Here is a 14,450-nt window from a genome sequence, read left to right on the forward strand (position 1 = left end):
CGGAATGCAGGGCTCCTGCAGTCTTACCAACACTCCAGATTCCAACTGAATTCTGATGGGGTGACTGTAACAATTCAAGCCACCCCCTGAGTCTGTCCAAACAATAGGATCCACACTTTCAATCTCAGGTTTTGGGACAGTGGAAAGATGTTATTGTTCATATATCAAGAAGACCAATGGATAATTTGGAACCTTGCTGCTGGGGACTTAAACTACCATCTCCATCTTTGGAAAATCTCTGAGCTTGCAACTTAGTTCACAGGTCTCTCCAGAAACTCCATTAGAGACATGTCAGCAAATGCAAAGTCATGGTGCAAGGCTGAATCTCCTTCCCACCCCCTCCTGTCAGTGGGGACTTACCTGCTGGCAAGGTTTGTTTCTTGGCTTTTTATAGCCACGGTTCTGGTTTTCCAATCTGATCAGGGAAGGTTTGGCCATTTCAGCCCCTCTTTACTTTTGTTTTAACCGCAGGCCCCTTTGGTTCCAGTCCCCATTCCCCATCACTTATCCAAATGCTTTCAGGACCTGTGGAATCCTTTTCTCAACTTGGCTTGCCTCTCTCAATCAGAATCACACCAGTAGATTTCTCCTTTATTGCTTCTCATGTTGCTGTTGTTTAGTCATTTAGTCATGTCCGACTCTCCGTGACCCCCTGGACCAGAGCATGCCAGGCACTCCTGTCTTCCACTGCCTCCTGCAGTTTGGTCAAACTCATGCTGGTAATTTTGAGAACACTGTCCATCCATCTCGTCCTCTGTCGTCCCCTTCTCCTTGTGCCCTCCATCTTTCCCAACATCAGGCTTCTCATGTAGAGAGCATTAAAATCCCAACTATCTTTTCAAAAATAAACCCTCACACAACTATCCTCCAGGTCACTGGCTCTCTGATCAAATTTGCCTGGCATCATGAAATCATGGATCTGTAAAGCATTCCATACACAAACACACACACAAATATGAGAGAGTTCGCTCTGTTGTAATGCTCGTAGGCACTCAGGGAGTGACAGGCAGCAATAAATAAATAAAATTAAAAAGGATAATCCATTCTAAAGCTAAACTAAAACACTTACCTAACATATTACCAACTACTAGGTAAAGTGCGTATAAACATGCATATATTAGTGAAGATTTCACACACACACACAAATGCATTGTACTAGCACCAATTGCTTGTAACAATTTGTATGCTAGGCAAAATTCCATACAAAAAATGGGTGTGACGGTAGAAATCTGCTCTAAAATGCTGACAAATGTTCACAAGGACTAAAAAATTATTGCAGACTGATGCAGAACTTTGGTGAACTGAACTTCATATTGGCAAAATGAGAAATTGAACCTGGCAGATTTGCCCATCATTATTTGTGCGCCAGATTGGTGTGCTGTCCAGGGCTGTTGACGAGACACTTCAAGGCTCTTTCTCTCTTCTCGGTCCCTCCTGCCCCTCCTTCTGACAGTTCTTCATCTTTAAGGCAGACTTTGCGTGGTGTTATAAGAATTCTAAGGTACCAAATATAAAATAATTGTTCATAAATGTACAAGGCAAACACACAGCTAAGTACAGTGGTACCTCGGGTTACAAACGGTTCAAGTTAAGTTTTTATGGGTTACGGACGATTGTAACCCGGAAGTAAGTTTTCCGAGCTCTTGGAGGCCTCGCCGCTGCCTGGAGCCAAGCCCCGACATCCGCAGGGCCTACGGAGCTCTCTGAGGCCTCCGCGAATGCCGGGAGCCAAGCCGATTGTGATTGTGGAAGAGGACCCTGAGTCCCCATCCAAACATCAGCGCAGGTAAGGAAAAAACCACATTTTCATTTTTTACTGTTTTATTGGGGACGCGGGTGGCGTTTTGTTTTTGCTATTTTTTGGCGTTTTGGTTTGTGTGGCTTTTTCGGTTTTTTGACTGTGACTAGTTCTTCATTTTATGGAACTGACTTGTGACTTTGCTTTTGCGACTGTGGCTTGTGACTTCATTTTTGTGACTCTGTGGAACCCAGTTCAGCTACTGGTTGATTGTGTGACTGCAGAAATGGATACCCCCCCCCCCCAATCAGTGCACGTAAGGGAAAAAAATGTTATTTTTTTCATCTAAAATACTGTCTTATTTATTTTATAGTACAGTAACATTGATTATTGCCTTCATTTTATGGATCAATGGTCTTGTTAGACAGTAAAATAAGTGTTAAATTGCTGTTTTAGGGGGTGCTTTTCATTGTCTGGAACGGATCAATCCACTTTCCATTACTTTCAATGGGAAAGTCCGCTTCAGGTTAAGAACGCTTCAGGTTAAGAAGGGACTTCTGGAACCAATTAAGTACTTAACCTGAGGTACCACTGGAAACACAGAGGAAGTTACCAACCAGTTATTCACAACAGAAAATATCATCTGGGGACCGCAGCTGAGGACCTGCCAAGCTATCAACAACTGTGGACAAGGCAAGCCAGGGACAGGTGATGCTAATAATAATGATGATGATGATGTTATTTCTATGCCACTCCTCTCCTCTGGGCCTCAGAGCTCCTCTTACCTTCAGAGTTCCCTCTCATAATTGCTGATGGGAACATTTGGTTTGCCAAGTGTCTCACCATCATCTGACAGGCATCCCTCTTGCAGGGCAATATAAGGCTTGCTTGCAAAGCAGCACTTTGTGACATCAGCTGGCAATCCAGGCTGCTGGGTTGTTAGGCAGCTGAATTAAGAAAAATAAAATCAGGGGGGTCAATGTGCTTGGCCTCCACCATCGATCAGGCTAGAGGGGGCTGTTGGGGTGTGTGGTTGTGTCTCCCCTTGTTGGGCATCTTGCTCTCCCGCCCCTTCCTTTGGCTGCTCAATAGAATCATAGCATGGTGGAGTTGGAAGGGATGCCAAGGGTCTTCTAGTCCAACCCCCGGCAATGCCAGGATCCTGCCCACAGCCAGCCCTGGCTGGGCTCCAGACTCCGACCATCTTCTTACCAGCCAGATGCACTGACCCCTTGCAATTCTGCCTGGGCTGGAGAAAGGGGAGAGAGAAACGTTTTGCTCTCTGTCCCTCAGGACATGGATATGAGAGCCACGCCATTCCTGTGGAGGAAGCAGGATCCAGTATGGGCTCTCATGTGAATGGGAGAGTCAGCAAGGTTAATGGCAGTCTTGAGAGGACAATCAGATCAAAAATTAATAAAAGAATGGGACTGTGTTAAAGAGTACATGAAAAAGCACTGTTCTGGAATAAATATATCGATATGTAATGAATGACTTAGTGATGTATGGAAGTGAGAGCTGGACCATAAAGAAGGCTGATCGCCGAATTATGGTGCTGGAGGAGACTCTTGAGAGTCCCATGGACTGCAAGAAGATCAAACCTATCCATTCTTAAGGAAATCAGCCCTGAGCGCTCACTGGAAGGACAGATCCTGAAGCTGAGGCTCCAATACTTTGGCCACCTCATGAGAAGACTCCCTGGAAAAGACCCTGATGTTGGGAAAGATGGAGGGCACAAGGAGAAGGGGACGACAGAGGACGAAATGGTTGGGTAGTGTTATCGAAGCTACCAGCATGAGTTTGACCAAACTGCGGGAGGCAGTAGAAGACAGGAGTGCCTTGCGTGCTCTGGTCTATGGGGTCATGAAGAGTCGGACACGACTAAACGACTAAACAACAACAACAAATGAATGGCTTTTGCAGGGTTAGTGAAATGAAGAAACGGCTATAAAAGGCATAAAACCAGAAGTAAAATATATGTAAATAAAATAACACAACAAATAAGATAAATGGAAAATTTCAAGTCTAAAAAGGGTGGAAGGATGTCAAAATGTATGTATGTATTGTTATGTTTTGTCGTTGATATTGTTTTTCTTTATTTTTCTTTGATTTTTCTTATTTATGTTTTATTTTTGTATTTTATATTGTAATTATGCATTGAAAATAAAATCAGAAAGAAAGAAAGAAACCACAGGCTGTGTACCCACCACACCTTTGCGGGTCATCCCCACTTCCCCTTGGGTCATGTGTCCAGCAAGCTCAGGTGTGTTAACGGATTTGCTCTTTGCTAAACTGGTCGGCTTGGTCTGCAAAAGTCAGTCCTGGGATTCCTTGTCTGGCACAGTTCTGCAAGCCTATACTTTCATTGATATCCCAATTAATCAAAATCCTACCATTTATCAATTTCTAGTGTTTAGGGTCTCCTGCAAATGTATCAGTATTTTTCCTGTACAGTTTTTAATGCCTATTTTGTTGTGAACCGATGCATGATTATAAAGTAAGTAAAGCTTATTTTTAAAGTTCCCAGGTTGATACCAGATTCTTTCTTAAGTGGGGCAAAGGGGGGGGGGGAGGCAGCTAGCTTCATGGCTGGACTTGCTCCACACAAGGTTTTGCAGCCTGATTCCTATCCTTTTAAGTTTGCTGCCAAGGATGGGATTTTAAAACTCTGCTTTTTAAGGACCAGGTGGCAACCCTACTTCAGGTATACCGAACCCACACTTTGAATTCTGCTCGCAAACATACTGGGAGCCACCGTAGATCCTTTAGGACTGGTGTTCTATGGTCCCTGCGGCATTCCAGCACCTTAAATTTTTCGATTATCCCCGCCCCCCTTTGCACTGTCAACGCAACTAAGATGGCTGTCTTTGACCAAACTGCAGGAGGCAGTAGAAGACAGGAGTGCCTGGCGTGCTCTGGTCCAGGGGGTCACGAAGAGTCGGATACGACTAAACAACAACAACAAAGATAAATATCAGAGAAGAAGTTGGAGATGAAGATTTGGAGTGGGGAAAGGTTTGGGGTAGAGAAGTGGAGTTGAATGTTATAAACATACAGGTGATGCTGAAATCCATGCATACAGTGGTACCTCAGGTTACATACGCTTCAGGTTACAAACTCCGCTAACCCAGAAATAGTACCTCAGGTTAAGAACTTTGCTTCAGGATGAGAACAGAAATCGTGCAGCGGCAGCGGGAGGCCCCATTAGCTAAAGTGGTGCTTCAGGTTAAGAACAATTTCAGGTTAAGTACAGACCTCCGGAACGAATTAAGTACTTAACCAGAGGTACCACTGTATTACAAAGTCACCCCAGGACAGTGTGTAGGAAATTGAGGGCCAAGTACCTAGCCCTGAAGTAACCTCAACAGAGGGAGGAAAAGAATTAAGTAGAGCTCTCCCCCTATGGAAACATTAAAATAATTTATACAGATTGACTGAGAAGACCTTAATAAACCCAGCACTGTGGGACCATTGGTTTCAGATGTGAAGAAAAGGACAAATAGCAAGGGAAATACTTGTCTCTGCTGACCCCTGCAGGGCACTATGGAAAACAGCAATGCTTATACAGTGGTACCTTAGTTAGTTCTCACCATTTTTCTGGGTTCCTCCTCTCTCCTGCGTGTGAAGGGAGCACCCTGTTGCTACAGATCAATAAAGATCAGGCTTACTAGCTGCTTTGCTTCTCAGTATTCTCTGCTTGCCCTCTGTCATTTTCTCCTCCCAATAGGGAACCTACTTAAGGACTCTATATGGACCCATAAGGGAAAAGGACCAGGTTTTTTCTAGATCACGTGGGTACCCTGCACATTGCACACAATAGAGTGTCCATGTGGTCCTCACAGCGTACAGTGAAATTAAGAACGACAAAGCATCATCCTAAAATAAAGGCTTTATTGCCAAAAAATGCAGGAAACGGGTGTGGGTTTTGCAAGATGCCAAGACTCTTCCCGGGTGGGTGGCACTCGGGTGCTGCTCTTTCATGGTGCCACTCCTGAGATTCCTTCCAGATGGGTGGTGAACGATGCTTGCTGCCTGAAGTTGCTGGGCTTTTCACCGCAACACGCCCATTGCCTCAGGCAGCCCATATCCCGGCTCAGCCGTTGCAGGTCCTTACGGAACCGCATGCCCAGGAAGGTGTGGAGCACAGGGTTCAGACAGCAGCGGGCAAAGGCCAAGGCACTGGTGATGAGGAGAGCCAAGTCCCGGCGGAGCATGACTTTGCAGCTCGACGCCTGGTGTCCCATCAAATCGGCTGTGTCCAGTGCGGTGAGCAGTGCGTAGGGCAGCTGCAAAGCCAGGAAGACCAAGACCAGGGCCAAAATCAAGCGCAGGGCTTTGAGAGACTGGGCACACGGGGAGGCCAAGAGAGCGCGGGCGATCGCTGTGTAGCAGGCCGCCATGACTGCGAACGGGAGCACAAAACCCAAGGCCACTTGCACCAGGCTGATGGCCGCTGTGACGTCTGCCACCCTGCAGAGGCTCACGCCCCCGTAGTCCTCTACACGGGCGTACAAGAAGTGGGGCAGTGCCAGAGCCGCGGAGAGCAGCCACACCAGCCCTGAGCAAAGCCGACCCCAGCAGGTAACGGAGGAGTGCAGGCGATGGGCGACTGGTGCCCCCACGATGGCCACGTAGCGGTCCACCGTGAGGCCCATGAGGGACAGGAAGCCGCTGTAGAAGTTGAGGGCGTGGAGGCCCTGCAAGGCCTGGCACGTGCCGGTGCCCGGACTCCAGTTGCCCACCATCCCAGCCACGCCCACGGGCAGCGTCAGGAGCAGCAGCAAGTCAGAGACGGCAAGGTGCAAGAGCAGGACGTCCCCGAGGGACTGGGCCGTGTGATAGCGGGTGCGCACCAGCAACAGGATCCCGTTGCCCAGGACGCCCAGCACACAAAAGAGGACAGCCGTGACGGGGAGGTAGATGTGAGCCACAGCACGGAGGGCTGCCTTTTCGCACACCTCAGGCAGGTCTGGCGGCGATGCGTTGTAATCCCACGGGTACCACTCGGTGGTGACCCCTGGCTCATTCATCCAACCAATCGGCTCCTGCAAAGCAGGGGGGAAGTGCTTATTATCATGCTGTATTATTACAGTGGTACTTCGGGTTACATACGCTTCAGGTTACATACGCTTCAGGTTACACACTCTGCTAACCCAGAAATAGTGCTTCAGGTTAAGAACTTTGCTTCAGGGTGAGAACAGAAATCGTGCTCCGGCAGCGCGGCAGCAGCAGGAGGCCCCATTAGCTAAAGTGGTGCTTCAGGTTAAGAACAGTTTCAGGTTAAGAACGGACCTCTGGAACGAATTAAGTACCGTATTTTTTGCTCTATAAGACACACTTTTTCCCTCCTAAAAAGTAAGGGGAAATGTGTGTGTGTCTTATGGAGCGAATGCAGGCTGTGCAGCTATCCCAGAAGCCAGAACAGCAAGAGGGATTGCTGCTTTCACTGCGCAGCGATCCCTCTTGCTGTTCTGGCTTCTGAGATTCAGAATATTTTTTTTTCTTGTTTTCCTCCTCCAAAAACTAGGTGCGTCTTGTGGTCTGGTGCGTCTTATAGAGCGAAAAATACGGTACTTAACCCAAGGTTCCACTGTATTACTGCATTGGCCTGAATCTGAGCTTTGCTTTTCTCCCAAATTCCGGGAAGAATGGCAGATGAAAGTGATGGACTACATGACACTGGCTGAGATGACTGGCAGAATCCGTGATCAGGGGAAAGAGACGACGGAAGAGGATTGGAAGAAATTTAAAATCTATCTTAAGAACTATTATAAAATTGATGAATGCTAAAATGTCGAGGTGTTGAGAAAGAAAAGGGGATTACAGCGACATAAGATTAAGTTCAAGAAAAGACTAAGAGGACATATATTTGATAAAATTATTTAGAAGCTGCTGAAATAATTTTGGAAATTGGGATGCAGAAAGGGGAGGTATGGGGGAGTCCGAGAAGTGAGGGATATGAAAAAAGGTTATGAAATTATACATGTTTGTATGTCTTTTTATTTGTTTGTATTGTTTAAAAAATGTTGTAAAACCAATAAAAAAATTATTTTTTTAAAAAAAATCCGACCATGAAAAGTTAAAAGTGTGTCTTATATTCACAACCCTACGGTATGCAGCCAGGAGCGTGCGGCAAATAGCGCCAGGAGCGCAGCAAAGCGGTGGCCGCCCCACATGTGGCACCCCCGTCCTCTCCACCAAGACTGGGAAGCAAGAAAGGGAAAAGGCCGCCGTCAACGTAGCCCTGCCCCCAGTATGCAGCCAGGAATGGAGCAGCTTATACAGGGAAGAAGAAGAAGAAGAGGAGGAGTTTGGATTTGATATCCCGCCTTTCACTCCCTTTAAGGAGTCTCAAAGCGGCTAACATTCTCCTTTCCCTTCCTCCCCCACAACAAACACTCTGTGAGGTGAGTGGGGCTGAGAGACTTCAGAGAAGTGTGACTGGCCCAAGGTCACCCAGCAGCTGCATGTGGAGGAGCGGAGACGCGAACCCGGTTCCCCAGATTACGAGACTACCACTCTTAACCACTACACCACACTGGCTCGGGTTGCGAATGTGATCCGTGCGGGAGGCACGTTCGCAACCTGCAGCATTCACAACCCGCAGTGCCGCGTCTGCGCATGCGCGGGTCGCAATTCAGCACTTCTGCGCATGCACAAAGCACGATTTAGTGCTTCTGCACTCATGGAACTTTGAAGTGTCAGGCATAGCCCTACTGGCTTTAGCCCAAACGTAGCAGAGTTTTCCTGCATGCGTTCCGACCACAGCAAGTAATTGGAGTCATTCAGACGCTCAAAAGCCATCTGAACTGGTTGTGAGGCCATCTTGAGAGCGATGTCCCTGGAACCCGGAACCAGCTACTCACGACCACCGAGAGAGAAAACAGGAACCACAGCACCCAGCACTCACACGCTGCAGCTGTTGTCCTTGCGTCCGCTGCGTCACCAGCTCACCACGGTCAGGAACCAGCCAGAGAACAACAACTTCTGGAACTACTGGAACCAACGCCGTTAATGCTGACACCACCGCAACTCAGGCTGGCAGCACAATGCCCATAACCTCATGGAACTTTGAAGTGTCAGGCATAGCCCTACTGGCTTTAGCCCAAACGTAGCAGAGTTTTCCTGCACAGCGAAGAAGCTAGTTGCGGCGGTAATGACTAGTCAGCTAGACTCAGAATAACTATTTACAGGATTTATTAAAAGGAAAAATAAAACCAGCAGAGTTTCTGCATACAAATAAAAGCAAAATAAATCCTCTCTTTCTCTCTCTCAAAACCATACACAGCACTTCTAACTCCTAACACACCTCACATCAAACTGAGCTAACAATCCCTTGATAACAGAGTTGAGTGCTGGTCGTTAACCAATCAGAGTGAGTAGTTTCTAGGTCAAGCAGACCTGGGCTTTCTGCCAAGAGTAAATTGACACCAGCTTGAGTTAATTGGTGAAGCTAGAATCTGCAAGTTTCCCACGAGAACCAATTAACAGAAACTGAACATGCACAAGCACAGAAACCCAGAGGTAACCCTTTCCGGTACTTCTGGGTTTCGGCGCATACGTAACCCGAAAACGCGCAACCTGAAGCGTCTGTAACCTGAGGTATGACTGTATTCGGGTATTTTTTCTTTCCCCCTCTAATTTTAAAGGTGTGGCTTATTTTCAGGTGCAGATTATATTATATTTGGGCCAATATGGTGGTAATAATAATAATAATAATAATAATAATAATAATAATAATAATAATAAATATAAATTTTTTATTCCACCTTATACCTGTGAATCTCAGGACGGTTCACAAAATAATATCAAGATATAAAACCACAAAATACATAATAACAACAAAAACAACCCAACAGGCCACTTCCCGCAAAACAACATATTTTAAAGGGTATAGGATGTTGATTAGGTCAGCCAAGGGCCTGGTTGGGACGTGGGGTGGCACTGTGGTCTAAACCACAGAACCTAGGGCTTGCTGATCAGAATGTTGGCGGTTCGAATCCCTGCAACGGGGTGAGCTCCTGTTGCTCAGTCCCTGCTCCTGCCAACCTAGAAGTTCAAAAGCATGTCAAAGTGCAAGTAGATAAATAGGTACCACTCTGACTTAGTCATGCTGGCCACATGATCTGGAAGGTGTCTGCGGACAAACGCTCCCTCGGCCTATAGAGCGAGATGAGCACGGCAACTCCAGAGTCATCTACAACTGGACCTAACTGGACCTTTACCTTATATTTTTTATTTTTTAAAATAATATTTATTACTTTTCCAACAATTTAAACATTACAAAAAAAGAATGAACAATACAATACAATACAAAAACAATACAAAACACTAAGACATTAAACTAACAAAGCAAAACAAAAACTTAAATAAAAAATAAAAAACACATCGAACAGTTTCAATATCTTATCTTTCATTCACTTATTTCAGTGACCTCCTCACACCTCCCTTTTTGTATTCCACTTCTGTTAATTGTTTCAGCAATTCCTTTCCATCTTCCTCTGCTTTCTATCCTATAGTTATCTTAACACATTTTAACCTTAGTTTTCCCTTTAATTTTCTATTAATCTATTTATACTTAATTCCTTATAACATTTCTACTAAAGCCATATAACTTCATTCCGACATTTTTCTAACATTCATTAATTTTACAGTATTTCTGTAAATAGTCTTTAAACTTTTTCCAGTCTTCTTCCACCAACTCTTCTCCCTGGTCTCGGATTCTGCCAGTCATTTCCGCCAATTACCTTTTAAGGGCTTGGTTAAAAAGGAACATTTTTGCCTGGCACCTAAAGGTATATAATGAAGGCGCCAGGCAAACTTCCCATGGAAAAGTATTCCACACACAGGAAGCCACTGCAGAGAAGGCCCCGTTCTCGTGTTGCCACCCTCTCGAGGAGGAGACACATGAAGAAGGGCCTCGGAAGATGATCTCAGGGTCCAGGTAGGTTCATATGAATATAGGCAATCCTTGAGGTACAGTGGTACCTCAGGTTAAGAACTTAATTCATTCTGGAGGTCCGTACTTAACCTGAAACTGTTCTTAACCTGAGGTACCACTTTAGCTAATGGGGCCTCCTGCTGCTGCCGCACAATTTCTGTTCTCATCCTGAAACAAAGTTCTTAACCCGAGGTACTATTTCTGGGTTAGTGGAGTCTGAAACCTGAAGCATCTGTGTTATGTACTGAAGTTCTCACCCTGGGCCAGCAGGGGGATACTGTAGATAGTTTTCACTCAGGTCCACATATGCAAATAAGGGATTGAAAGTGACGTTCAGTGATTGGATAGTTACAGAAAGTGGTTACTGTTGCGTTGTGGTGGAGCTCTATATAAGCAGGCTGGCTGAACCCTTCAGTTCAGTTCTGTTCTGGCCTGTGAATAAATGAGCTGTTTGAAGAATCGCTGTGTCGTCTGATATGTTCACCCACAACTTAACAGTCTGTAACCTGAGGTACCGCTGTATTGTGGTCCAGAGCCATTTAAGGCTTTAAGAGGTCAAAACCAGCACTTTGAATTGGGCCTGAAAACTAATTGGTAGCCAATACAGTCGGAGCAGGATCGGGGTAATATGCACAAACCGTCCTTCTCCAGTGAGCATCCTGGTCACTCAATTCTGCCCTCTGCTTTATGAATTCTGAATTCTTCTTTATGGGATGGGTGATGTGACGAAAGTGGGCAGTGACATGTGACATGCATGCGAAGCGTGGCTTAGACGTGGGCGTACCTTTATGTTTGCAAAACGGATGAAGATGTGCACACCAAACAAATGCTTCCAGAAAATGCTCTGTCTCCATGCCCCTCCCTGCAATAAAAGGGTTAACTTTGGGTGGGCCAGGATTAACCCTGGAAGTGGACCTTCTCCATCCCTGGTGTCACTCCCCTTTAAAGCTATCTAAGCTGCTGGTCTCCACCTTGTGTTGGGGTAGCAAATTGCATAGTGTAACTCTGTGATGTATGGATCTGTTCTGAATTTCTACAATTCGACTTCACTGGATGATTCCAGTTTCTAGTATTATGAGAGAGAGAGAGCGAAACAACCTCTCCATTCACTTTCTCCACAATATGCATCATTTTAGATACCTCTTCATGTACACTGCTTTACAGGCACCAGCAAGTACCGTATTTTTCGCTCTATAACACGCACCCGATCATAACACGCACATAGTTTTTAGAGGAGGAAAATCCGTAGGCATGCCACCCGTAGGCATTCCCTCCATAACACGCACAGACATTTCCCCTTACTTTTTAGGAGGAAAAAAGTGAGTGTTATGGTGCAAAAAATACGGTAATAACAAGTACAGACTAACAGGATGCTTAATCTCAATTGCTAGTAGATTTCTTTTTCCCTTTTTGCAAGTCACTGGGTGGTGGGGCTGCTATCCCTCTGCTCCCCACTGCCTACCAATAACAACCTCTTTCAAAGTAATTCCGCTATGTTTGTGCTGATGATGATTATTTCACTATTTAATAAATTTATACATCACCTTTCATCCAAGGATCACGCAGCAGTTCACAATATAAAAACACAAAAATGCACACTATAGTTACAAACAAAACAGTTACACACACAAGTATTATGATGGGGGGAAGGATCTCAAGGAATAAACTGGTGGGGATAATCTAGAATAGTCTTGTGCTTGTCGCTTGGGATTCCATAGGAACATAATAGGTAAAGGTAAAGGAGCCCTGGACGGTTAAGTGCAGTAAGGCGACTATGGGGTTAATAATAATAATAATTTATTATTTATACCCCGCCCATGTGGCTGGGCTTCCCCAGCCACTCTGGACAGCTTCCAAAAAAATATTAAAATACAGTGGTACCTCAGGTTACATACCCTTCAGGTTACATACACTTCAGGTTACAGACTCCGCTAACCCATAAATAGTGCTTCAGGTTAAGAACTTTGCTTCAAGAGGAGAACAGAAATTGTGCTCCGGCGGCACAGTGGTAGCAGGAGGCCCCATTAGCTAAAGTGGTGCTTCAGGTTAAGAACAGTTTCAGGTTAAGAACAGACCTCCGGAACGAATTAAGGACTGAACCCGAGGTACCACTGTACTGTAATGCATCATACACTAAAAGCTTCCCTAAACAGGGCTGCCTTCAGATGTCTTCTAAAAGTCTGGTAGTTGTTGTTCTCTTTGACATCTGGTGGGGGGGGGCATTCCACAGGTAGGGCGCCACTACCGAGAAGGCCCTCTGCTCTTTTCACTTTCAGGCCAAGGGAGCCGCCGTTTGTCTGCAGACAGCTTTCCGGGTCATGTGGCCAGCAGGACTAAACCGCTTCCGGCACAACAGGACACCGTGACGGAAGCCAGAACGCACGGAAATGCCATTTACCTTTCTGCCATAGCCGTACCTATTTATCTACTTGCACTGGCGTGCTTTCAAACTGCTAGGTTGACAGGAGCTGGGACAGAGCAACGGGAGCTCACCCCGTCGCTGGGATTCGAACTGCCGACCTTCTGATCGGCAAGCCCAAGAGGCTCAGTGGCTTAGACCACAGCGCCACCCGCTGCATAATAATATATAATAATAGCCTGCTGGTTCATCCTGTTCTCACGGTGGCAAAACCAGATGCCTGTGGGAAACTAGCAAGCAGAATTCGAACACAAGAGCACCCTCCCTTCCCGTGGCTTCCAGTAACTGGTATTCGAAAGCATTGATGTCTCCAGCGATGGAGACAGAGCATAACCATCACGGCTAGGAGCCATTGACAGTTTGTCTAATCCTCTTTTAAAGCCATCGAAGTCGGGGACAGTCCTGGTCAAGCCAGTCCCATAGTTTGACTGTGTAAATAAGCTATTTTTATCTGTCCTAAATCTTCCAGCGTTTGGCTTCATTGGATATCCATGGGTTCCAGGGCTGCGAGAGGGGGGGAAAACCTTTCTCTACCCACTATCTTGTAATTTCACGGACTTCTCCTCCTGCTTGTCTTTTCTCGAAAGGGGAATTGCAAGGCGTACACCCCAGTCGCTCTTGAGAACAAGTCCTCTCCCACTTACCTCAACTTCAACGTGTTCTTTGCCCTCCATCGTGTCGCAGTCACATCCTTGAAGGCTGTCTCGTTTTTTTTATACGCCGGCTGCTCTGCTGAGCGATTTTGTGGCTGATTCTGAAAGGGCTCGCCCCCTCCTTGATACTGTGATAAACACGCTAAGAATAAGCGCTGCATTAACCACAGCTAAACCTAGCAAGCCTGGGCTTACTTTGCAGATACGACACGGTGCATGCGATGGAGATAATTTGCAAATGTGTTGTGAATCCCACATAGTTTAAAAGTTGGGGGGGGGGGTTCCACCTGTTCGGGGCATGCTTGTAAGCAAAGTTATGAAATCTGTTTTGAGTGTTTGTGGGTGCAGAATGATGGGGCGGAATTTCCCTCTCCTCAGGGCCGATTAATGAAAATGTGATGTTGTATAGAAGACACAACTTCAAACCCATCACATTGTGTCTCTTTCCAGTGAAAAATGACGCCAGTGGTCCATTTAGTCTGGCATTCTGTTGTCGCAGTGGCTGACCTGTGAGAAGCCCAAAGGCAGGATCCGAGCGCAAGGGCACTATCCGCTCCTGCAGTTTTCAGCAACTGTCATTCTGACAGTTGCTGCTTCTCACTATGAGAGGTAAGAGGAATGTGTGCAGATTGAACATTTATGTTCCCTGTTCTCATCCACCATAGAGCAATAAAGCCAGCCCTGAAACAGATCCCTTTA

The 14,450-nt window shown here is 46.0% G+C and overlaps 2 protein-coding genes across 2 annotated transcripts in view; both read right to left on the bottom strand.

The window, feature by feature from the left end:
* The window catches only part of CCDC122 (coiled-coil domain containing 122), a gene marked incomplete at its 5' end in the record, with an annotated part of 30,471 nt that extends 27,929 nt beyond the window's left edge, over positions 1 to 2,542 (bottom strand). The window contains one exon of the mRNA XM_083470480.1: positions 2,524 to 2,542. Coding sequence (XP_083326606.1) covers positions 2,524 to 2,542 — 19 coding nt within the window. The remainder of the gene's footprint in view (positions 1 to 2,523) is intronic.
* Positions 2,543 to 5,661: 3,119 nt separating this feature from the next.
* CCR10 (C-C motif chemokine receptor 10) lies at positions 5,662 to 13,809 on the bottom strand. Its single transcript, XM_083470466.1, has 2 exons — positions 13,743 to 13,809; positions 5,662 to 6,783 (listed from the first exon to the last, which is right to left on the bottom strand). Exons 1-2 carry the CDS (start codon positions 13,770 to 13,772, stop codon positions 5,716 to 5,718), a joined length of 1,098 nt encoding a protein of 365 aa, XP_083326592.1. The 5' UTR covers positions 13,773 to 13,809; the 3' UTR covers positions 5,662 to 5,715.
* Positions 13,810 to 14,450: the final 641 nt, after the last annotated feature.

This window comes from Podarcis liolepis (assembly GCF_965112155.1).
Source record: "Podarcis liolepis genome assembly, chromosome: 13".
NCBI lineage: Eukaryota > Metazoa > Chordata > Lepidosauria > Squamata > Lacertidae > Podarcis > Podarcis liolepis.

Coding starts and splice junctions, on each gene's coding strand:
- CCR10 (XM_083470466.1), bottom strand. CDS start 13,772: ATGGAGGGCAAAGAACACGTTGAAGTTGAG. Junction 6,784..13,742: donor AAGAACACGTTGAAGTTGAG/GTAAGTGGGAGA, acceptor CCTGCTTTGCAG/GAGCCGATTGGTTGGATGAA.